Source organism: Melopsittacus undulatus, chromosome 3 (genome assembly GCF_012275295.1).
Source record: "Melopsittacus undulatus isolate bMelUnd1 chromosome 3, bMelUnd1.mat.Z, whole genome shotgun sequence".
Lineage (NCBI taxonomy): Eukaryota > Metazoa > Chordata > Aves > Psittaciformes > Psittaculidae > Melopsittacus > Melopsittacus undulatus.
In genome coordinates, this window is record NC_047529.1 from 75,714,835 (window position 1) to 75,724,821 (window position 9,987).

Below are 9,987 nucleotides of genomic sequence, written 5' to 3' on the forward strand. Positions count from 1 at the left end.
ACCTGTTTAAATAAAATAATTCAACACTTAAAGTAAGTTTTCCAGTAATTAAGCACAAAGCAGGAGTGACAAAAAATAAAATATTCCAGGTTCCTCTTGGAACATTCCAAACCTGAATATTCAAGTCGGCATTTGTTTGCATCTTTTCAAGAATGATCCACATCAGTCCTCTAGGTTAATCTGTTAATACATGACAAAACAACCATTCAGTAATGAGGAATCCTTAAACCTGACATACAGCATTCCAAAAATGAGCTGTAACATTTACAACTGTCATAGTCATGCCACAAAGGGTTTTTATTTCTTTAGATAAAATTAGCCTGATGTCAATTACCTGATTTATATGAAGTCATGACGGGAGGCTCCATCATCATGGGAAAAAGAAAGCCATGCAAAATCTGTGTCCCACTTAAACTGAGGTAAACTTACCACTGGCTGCAATGCCTAAACCAGTTTAATTTCAAGCCTTCAGTTCTAGTCATGTGCATAAAATAAATTCTTCTTAGAAACTTACAGATAGATGTAGTGAGAACCAGCTACCTTAATGCCATACATATAATACATTTTGGTGGATGCTTTGAGGAATCAATCATAAATGGAAAAAGACCCTGTTGAAATACTATCAACTTAGCAAACAGAGGAAGAGTTTACACAGGAATATTCCAGTTTTGAGAAGCATCCTTGGGTGTGTCAGTCTACAACCTGTACTATGCAACTCCAGACATTTAGTTTTAACATATCCATATCACATCAACCCCCTGAATATTTGTTGGTGCTTACATTTCATTACTTCTTTTTTTCAGCTGCCTACAGAGAGAGGTCAATACCTGACACCTTCCAATGGAACCTTTTCACAGAAGCAATAGCTGCTCTTGTTATCAGTGGATGTCCTAGCCCAGGATGGAGGGAAAGCAGGGTCTGCCGTTGAAACCACATGTATAAATGATCCAGTGAAAAGTCTAGGCATCCCTTTTGAGAGTATGAGATGTGGAGCAGGTCCACATCCTCTTCAGGTGTCATGCCTGACATTCCACTCTCAGGCTGGGATGTGGCCTGCTGGGTTAGCACACATCTCTAGCCTGCAGAGAGGAGGTAGCACACAGCAGTCTGGGCAAGGCAGGACTTTTACCACAGCCACAGATACCAAGGAAACAGTGTGCTGCAATGGAGCATAGCTGTACTTTTATGAGAGGAAATGCCCCACTTGAGGAGTTGGCTTATGAACAGACAGGTACACATGGCAGTGCAAGTGCATTTTGTCAGTCATGTATGATATCATTGCAGTGAGCCAGCAGGAAAGAATGATTACAAAGAAAACTGCATGTGTGGTTCCAGCCCCCCATGAATGCTCTGGGAGTCAGGACACTGAGAAGGATTTTGCACTGGCAGAAATTTCCAGTGGTAGACAACTCTGAACCTAAAGAGCTTCAGGAACAGCAGCTTTTGCTCTATTGCCTGCTGAGATTCCCATCCAAGTTTGTCAGGAAAAGAGATACTAACACCAGTGAAAAGAAATTGAAGTGCTGTAGTAGCTACTTTTCAAAACAGGGAAAGTATGGAAACTGTTCTGACACTGTTATCAAAGCATTTGCAAAGGTAACGTGGATGCTTTCTATGTCCTTCTCATGATCTTCTGGCACAGGGTGTGGGACAGCATTACTTTTCAACTGTAAATGTCCCTGTTTTTTTATGGATTGGATTGTAGAAGGGGATAGAATGTCACTGACATTTGTTGCCTAGTAATCTCTCTGTTGATTCTCACAGTCTGAAATCAGCAATATCAGCCTATAGAAAACTTACTTTAATCCTCTACTGTTGCTTAGGTTCATCCTTGAGCATGGCTAGGGCACAATACTTGTAAATCAATAAGAATTCATTTCTTTTAAGATATTAATCTCCTTTTACTTGATGACTTGCCTGCTTGTTACTCAGTTTCCAAATCCTCAGTGCTTACCTATCCCAATTCTAACTGGAAAGACATACGATGTGAAGACTGTTGCACAGTAACATGTTGGTCAGTCTCCTCTCTCTCTGTGACTGGTTGGTCAGTAGCATCTGTCTCACCAGATATCTGGGGTTCTGCATATGCTGGCTGAGGCTCTTCTGGTGGCTGAGGCTCTTCTGGTGGCTGAGGCTCCTCTGGCGGCTGAGGCTCCTCTGGAGGCTGAGGCTCCTCTGGAGGCTGAGGCTCTTCTGGAGGCTGAGGCTCTTCAGCAGGTGCCTGGGGCTGATCAGATGGAGGTTTACAGCTAAATGCTTCTAAGCGGTTTTCAACAACTGTACGAACCAAGGCTGAAACAGAAAAAGACACCAACAAACATGGAGGGGAAACAAAGTAATTTGAGATTATTTTATATTACTGACCTATAGCTTCTTAAACAGGGAAAAAAAATGAAATAACACTAAAAATGAAAGAACACTTGAATTAGAACAACTATCCCTGCTACTGTAGCCTAGTTGCAGCCAAATGAGTGGTTTACACTGAGAGCAGTGATTTAAAAGAGTTCACCTGGATTGTTTTGTTCATGTCCTCATAGTAGTTCCTCTCTTCCAAAGCATGTCAGATCGCCAGGAACAAGGACTGGCCAGGTTGTACACAGCATGATGTTTTTGGTAGTGGGAATTACTGGAACTATGGGAGTCATCGAAAGATTTTCTCTTTCTGAAAAGCAGCTGTAAACCACCTATTCTTTATTGGTTTTGCTGCCAAGGCTTTGTAAATTTCTCTAAACATCATGCCTTTCTCAATGAGTCCAACAACAACAACAAAATCAGCACTTACTTTGATATCTGTAATTTTGACTATAAAAATATAGAGCCCAACAGTGAAAGAAGAGAGGTTTAACACAGAAGATAGGACAAATAATGAAAGAGCGTCATTGTTGGGTTGTAAAAGAAGGAATGGTCACCTCTCAGATGACAAACAACATAGCTGACTTCCACTGAGGGTGCTTCCTTTGTAGTTCATAGCTCTTTTACTGGACAGTGACAAAATAAATCCTTTAAGTAGCAAAGTAGCTTCTTAATTCAGTTGGGTTAAAAATGTATCCTTAGAGACTTTTCCTATGCTTCTGCATAAGGGGGCAAAGAAGCCACAAACTCTCTCAGCTAAGGTTGTGTCTGCCTCCATGAACTTGAAGAATGCAATTTATGATTCCTTTTGCAGAGGTGATGTTTACTCAACAATGGGTGACTGGCTATAAGCCAGGAAATACAGAGGATAAATATCAAAACAGGGATGGCTGATATTATTTATTAGCCTGCTCCAGATGCTTTGTATCTTAGAACTGGTGCAGGACCATGATATCTGGTTAAAAATTAAAGAGAAAGATTTAACAGGGATATGATAGATGTTCTCATCATTAGTGCATCCTGCAGCAACATTCTTCTTGGGATGTTTGTTTGGTAATTACATACAATACTTCTACTTAAAACAAGAGAAAATTCCCTTTCCACTGAAGAGCTACATAAAGAAGTGGTCCTTAAGTGTACATACCAGTATTTACATCATAGGATAAAATTCCTAACAGACAAACTGGACTAATCCAGATTATACCCCGACAACAGAAAATAGACACAAAGGAAACAAACCCCAAAATCACAGCTTGAGAAAAACTACAGAAATGATGACTCAATTCAAGTATAAAAAGTGGTTTGATTTAGGACCACCATGGTGAACACACATTCATCATAATGATGCGTAAGACAGAGTTTAGATTATTCAGGTGCTTCAGCTGCAGCCTCTGAAGACTGACTAACAAAAGAACCTAAATACTAAGCTTGAACAAGTCCAAAAGATGGATGATATTTTAATCTATGTCAAAAGCAAGTACATAAGTATTGACTGTTGAGGAAGTAAGCCCTTGTTTTGAAGAAAAGTGCTGGTCACCTGAGTTCTGTCAACCATATCATACAATTATCCTTCTCCTTTCACACAGGATGAACATATTACTCCATAGCCCAGGGAGCTTACACAAACAAGAGACTTTCATGGTATACACATGGCTGTAGACAAGATGGGCTTTTCTGTGATCACTGGCACAATCTGGCACAGCATAGCAGTAACATGTGAGAAATAACAATTTTCTAGCGAAGAACTGGTGTTCTTTAACCATTCTGCTCCTGCCAAATGTACTGCATCTCCCAGTATCAACACATCTCAAACAGTGTAAAGACAGTAGAGAGGACAATGCAGAATGACTGACGCTTCTATTATTTAATCTGAGAATCAATTACTTAGAAGTATGTTTTAGTAGGTTTCCAACATTAAAAACTCCACAACCAACCACAACATAAAAAGCCATGGGTACTTGCTAAAATGACACCTCCTACATTAACCCCACCATGATCTTGTAAATATATTTATTTTTTCCCCAGTCAGAACAATCAAGTAGTCCAGACTGCATTCCAGGATTTAGTAACTTACAGTCAAGCAATACCCTTGCCAGAACCTTCCCCTCTAGTTCTTCTTCTACTTCTGTCATCAGCCATGGAAGGAATTCTGTCTCAATATCTGCAAGAATTTAGCAGGAAGAAAGAAAGAAAAATATCTTGTAATCAAAGATGAGCAACATGATCTTGGGACTGCTTTTAATTTGCTACGACCAAGAGATTAACATCCTTGCCAAAAGACACTTGCTTTGCAAGAGCTAGAAGAAATCTCTCAGGTGTTGTTTGGTTTCTTATCTCCTGCCTCTCTTACACATTGTTATGGACCCAGAACAGACTTCTCTGAGCTGTAGTGATTTTTAAAGAGGTCTGGCACCCTTGAAGGGCAGGCACAGATGAGATGCACAGTAATGCTCCAGGAGATGAAAATAACTATCCTGAATAAGTCAGGAGAATAACATTTCCTGCCTTGCTCTCCAAAGACGTCTGGCTTCTGATCTGCTGAAAGCATTTGTTCCCTCTGACTTAAAGAGCTCTTGTTTACCCATGTATTTCTCAAATCATGCTCTTTGTACACCAAGGTCCCTAAGCCTGCCCTGTTTGCAAAATACACTTGGTTTCTGCATTTACCCCATGACTCATTCGGGAGAGACTGTAAACATTCCTAAGCTGTGGTCTTTGCAGGGCCTGTGGAAGTGAAATGCAGCAAGGTAACCCACAAGAAATGTTGCTGATTCTAAAAGCTTGGGGGTCACTGATTTATAATTCCAAAATTATTTTCAGGGCCCAATTCTAACCTTGCCCTGATAATCATTAAAAAAGATTCAGTGACATATGGCTTGCTTTGCATGTCCTATCGAAACACATTCAGTTCAGTTTGGATCTCTCTACCAATCCTAACCACCCACTATTTCTCTCCAGTTCAAGAGCAGTCCCACTCATTATCACACTGTCAGCTCCTGCTTATTCTTCACTATTGTACAGAAGACCAATAATGTTTGTGTTAAAAAATATGAATTTGGAAACTATCCATCCAACCACAAATGTAAATAAAGTCTTATGACATTATTCTAAATATAGGACAATAAGCTATGTGTTCATGGTGGTTTTGACCCTTAGGTTACTTAGTTCACATGTGAAAAAAAAATAAAAAATACAAACCCCTTTCTATAGGATCATAAAAAAATCCACCCTCACGAAGATTGTTGAAGACCGAGGGAATAAGATCAGCCAAGTAATGCTTAGTGAACGCCTGAGCTGCAATTTTCTCTGCAGTCTCTTTCTGTTTCTTCAGCATTTGCATGTGCTGGCGTCTGCGACGTTCCTGTCAAGGCAATATTGTGTGTAAAATTTTCAGGCCTTTAACTGTTACTCGTTTGATCTAGACTTTGAAGAATGATCACCGTGTGAGAGTCATAAATAGCAAAGATAATCAAAAGTACAGATACTTATGGTCTCTACCTGGTATTTGAGGACTCTAACTTTCACAAAACCTCATCTGAAAGAGTGCTTGAAAGCAAACTTATACTCAATTTATGGAGTACTATAATCCACAGGGACTAGAGGGAAACATGTTCCTTTGGTATATGTTTTCTGATTTTGCAGCTGGACAAATTAAGCCCTTCTCCGATATTGTAGTATCCATTAAACTCATGACTCTTTGCTTTACTACTGCAGATCATACTGATCATTGGCCTTAAAAGGAGATGAAATTGGGTCAAGATTTCCTTAACTTTTCTTCTTCCAGTACTATATCCTATTTGATACAAAATTAAACTCAAATTGGTCCAGAAAAACATTGAAAAAAGCAATTATACAAGGCTAATAAATAGTAAGGAAGACTTGCCTTCTGTGTTTCCTATTATTTATTATTATTTCTGTATTCCTATTTACTGGATAATACTAATACATCTTGATACTTGGAGGTCTTGAAAGGTATGCATGCACATTTAGTAGTGCATGTGTTGGGTGTGAAGGACTAGAGGGCATCTCTTACTTTCAAGCACTCTGACATTTAACAGTTATTATAATGAAAATGCATGAGTAACAGCTGCACCAGGTACAGAGAAAAATGCTGTTGGGTTTGGCCTCTCGATCAGAGGCCTGAGTCAATGAGCATGGCTGCTCCAAATAAACACAATAGCATGGTGCTGGTGCATAAGAGTAAATGATAGAGTGCAGGTATAGCACCAGAATGCTTTGAGGCATATCAAACTTGACAGTACATTTTGAGGCACAACCAGCTTACTTCACAGCTTGTCTTTCAGTACTGGAAGTAGTTTTCTCCCTTCTGACAAGCATTCAGACAGGCCTGTTCTGCTCTTGGGAAGTCCTACCTTCTCCTCTCTGTATCGCCTGTCCTCCTCTTCCAGGCGCTGTACTTCAGCAAGCTCTGCGTTGCGCAGCTCTGCATAGGCACGCTGATGTGCCCACAGCTGGGCCAGCTCTTCCTCCTCCATGACTTCCAGCAAAGCTTGCTCAACCGTTTTCCCAACCAGCACTTCCAGGATCGGCTTGACTTCAATGTCAAAGTCAAACAACTGAGGATGGGAGTCAGGGAAACAGAGATAAATGTCCCTTGATCACAATCAACTCTTAACAACTTTGCAAGGACAAAAGGATGATGACTGAAGCCCCTGTACTCAATGCAGGGCTGAGAAATGGGGGTGGGGAGTGGTGTGCTGTGTCAGGTAAGGCAAGAAGCATGAATGCAGCTGGGGCCTAAGTGGGCTGGAGTGAGACACCACACACCCTACCACAGCCACTGTGGGGCTGCCAGGGAGAAACAGAGCACTTGCCTGGAGCTGTTTCCTGTGTTAAGCCATTCTCAGGCTGGACACATTCTATAGGGGAGAGCATTTCTCAACTTTAGTTCTTATCTGAAAGCAGCAGAACCAGTGCACATGGAGAAACACCTTCCTTAATTTTGCACTTAACCTCACAGCAGACTTTGGAGAGGTTTGTTGGGTTTTGGCATGATCTGTGAGGATAAGTTCCTTTCTGTTTCTGCCCTAATTTTGCAGCAGAAGTGTGTTTTGTATGGGAGATGTGTTTTGACAGCACTTACAGACCTGACTTTGCTCCATACCTCTCCTGCTAATTGCGTGGCCACATCTTTTCCCGTTTTGGCTGGTATGAAGAATGGACTGGGTGGTCTGTCCAAAAATGCATCTGTTTGACACTCTACATCAACCTCTATTATCCGGTCACTAATCTCTTCCAAATACAGTTCTAGAAACAAAAGTACAATGAATGCTGAAAGTTGGATTCTTTTTATTTTAATTCTCAACTATTTATGACTCTACAGTGTGACTTATATCCAAAGAGTGCAATAAAATGACTTCTATGAAGTTAAAAAAAAAAAAAAGCCAAAAAGACACCTCAACTTAAACTCTTGACAGTAAGAGATACCCAGAGCTTAGAGAGGGATCACAAGTCAGTACGGGAGCACCTGAAGAGCAGCACAAAGTACTTCCAGGCACTCCAGCTAATAAGGCATTTTCATCAGGGGCCCAACTGAAATATCTCTATGCCAATGCAAGAAGAGTTAGAGGCATTCACACACCTGAAGGGCCATGACTCCACTGGCATCACTAGTGATTCTATGAAAACATAGATCAGTCAAATAAGAGTGTTATAAGGGGCTATAATAGAAATTATTAGAGAAACTCCAATTCTATTATTCTGCAGTTCTAATCTTAACCCTCTGTGATTCTACCAACTGTATCACAAATTTAGTAAGTGAATATAGAACAGCAAGTTTTTGGTTTCAGATTAATTAGAAAAAAGAAATAAAGTCAGCCTTTTACCTGTTTGCACCTGAATGTGCTCTCTGCCTTCCACAGGCTCAGGTGTTTTTGGTTGCATTTGCTCTTTTGCACGCTTCCTAGCCAGTGCTCTTTTCCATGCTTCTTTCTGCCTTTGAATCTCAAAGGGAGTGGGTGGGGTAATCTGAGCAGGGATGAAGAAGATAATAATCCTTACAAAACAGAATACACTTTGTACTCTAAAATGATACTAGTTTCTCTCTACACAAAAAATAAAGTGGTTGCTTGATTTTAATACTACAAATATAGCATTTCAGGTTGACTTTTCTGGGTCTTGACCCTGAATTTTCAGTTACCTTAAAGACTGTAGGGCATGAAACTAATAAATTATGCTAGCTGCCTAAGCATGTGCCAATAGCATCTCACACTAAGAGCAAATAGTTGTTATTTGGAAGTGGATATTACACACAGAACTTTGCTTTGTGAGATAAAGTATATTAAAATTTCATGACCTTGCTGACAAGTGAGAGTTTTTAGGTAACGCTTTAAGAAGATCAAGTGGACTTCAGTTATCATATTATCAACAGTTCTGTTTGCTAGACAAAAAGTATAGGTTCTTCACTGCTGATGAAGTAAAAGTAATGCATACTAACTTTTAAATTTCATAGTCCTTTTATGAATTGAAATGAACCTCAGTTTCAAACTTCTTAACAGAACATATGTGAAATTCATTCTAAGAAACAGCTACCAAAAAAGTTATTTCCACAAAGTAGCTTTTAAAAATGCAGACTGCAATTCTTATATGATCAGATTATCTATGTAGAAATATTCTCTGTAAATAAAGCATCATTAAAACATTTGCTACAGAATCAAGGGAAATTAAATACTTTCACCTCCACACAAGCAGCTTTTGCATACAGCTGGATCATTTGCTTCTATAGTAGAATGTCAAAGAGTACCCCAAGATATATTTCCCAAGAGCTGCTATTCTCATTGATGACACCTTACATATGATAACAGATTATACAGCAATGACCTGTGCCCAGAATCATTACACTAAAGAAAGGGGGGGGGGGGGGGGGGGGTGGGGGGAGGGAAGGAAATAATCAGGTACTTAATGTGGAAAAAAAAACAACTCAGAACTACAGAAGTTCATGTGAAACTAAGTGCTTTAAGACAAGCTGAACGCAGTCACATGCTAATTTAACTAGAGAGCCTGTGGCTGTGTGAAGTGTTTTAAGTAAAATCACAACCTCAGTAGTTAAAATCACTAATGAGGAAGAGCTCTCCTGCCCTATTACTTTTCAACAAAGCTGTAGCATGACCCGTAAAAAACACTTACCACAGGTATGACTTCCAGAGCGTAAGTGTTGCCGCGCACCACTCTCGGGTCGTACATGAGGTTGGTGTAAGGAATAGGCTCCTTTCCTCTGCAACATAAAGCGCAGACAGTCGCGCTTACAGAGCTGTAACCGGTACGCTAATACCTCAGACAAGGTGTCGGGAGGACTCTGAAAGGCCAACCCCGTGCAAGTCCCTTCCAAAGTTACGGGAGGAAGGACCTGCAGGCAGGGCGGCGGGACTCCGTTTCCCCGGGAAGGGCGGGGAGGGCACTGGGGTGAGGGCGCGGAGGGCAGGAGGGTGCAGCAGAACCCCGTTCGGGGAGCGGAGGCCGCGGGGCTGCACGGCTCGACCCGCCGGACACTCACGACTCGGCGGCGTCCGGCGGCGGTCGGTACTTGGGACGGGCAGGGAGGGTGCGCGGGAGGCTGCTGTAGCTGTAGAGGACGGCAGGGACCGCCGCCACCTCCGGGTCCCGGAGGCGCGGCAT

At 41.2% G+C, this 9,987-nt stretch overlaps 1 protein-coding gene across 1 annotated transcript; it reads right to left on the bottom strand.

Moving 5' to 3' along the window:
* RSPH3 (radial spoke head 3) lies at positions 1-9,987 on the bottom strand. Its single transcript, XM_031049868.2, has 9 exons — positions 9,866-9,987; positions 9,499-9,586; positions 8,199-8,340; positions 7,478-7,620; positions 6,726-6,929; positions 5,551-5,713; positions 4,427-4,513; positions 1,955-2,292; positions 1-180 (listed from the first exon to the last, which is right to left on the bottom strand). Exons 1-8 carry the CDS (start codon positions 9,985-9,987, stop codon positions 1,955-1,957), a joined length of 1,287 nt encoding a protein of 428 aa, XP_030905728.2. The 3' UTR covers positions 1-180.

What these genes read in the sequence shown, in the direction of transcription:
- RSPH3 (XM_031049868.2), bottom strand. Translation starts at nt 9,987, where the DNA reads ATGCCGCGCCTCCGGGACCCGGAGGTGGCGGCGGTCCCTGCCGTCCTC. An exon ending in CCGCCGGACGCCGCCGAGTC is followed by an intron (nt 9,587 to 9,865) that starts GTGAGTGTCCGG and finishes TTTATGTTGCAG; the next exon opens with AGGAAAGGAGCCTATTCCTT. An exon ending in CTCTGGAAGTCATACCTGTG is followed by an intron (nt 8,341 to 9,498) that starts GTAAGTGTTTTT and finishes ATCCCTGCTCAG; the next exon opens with ATTACCCCACCCACTCCCTT.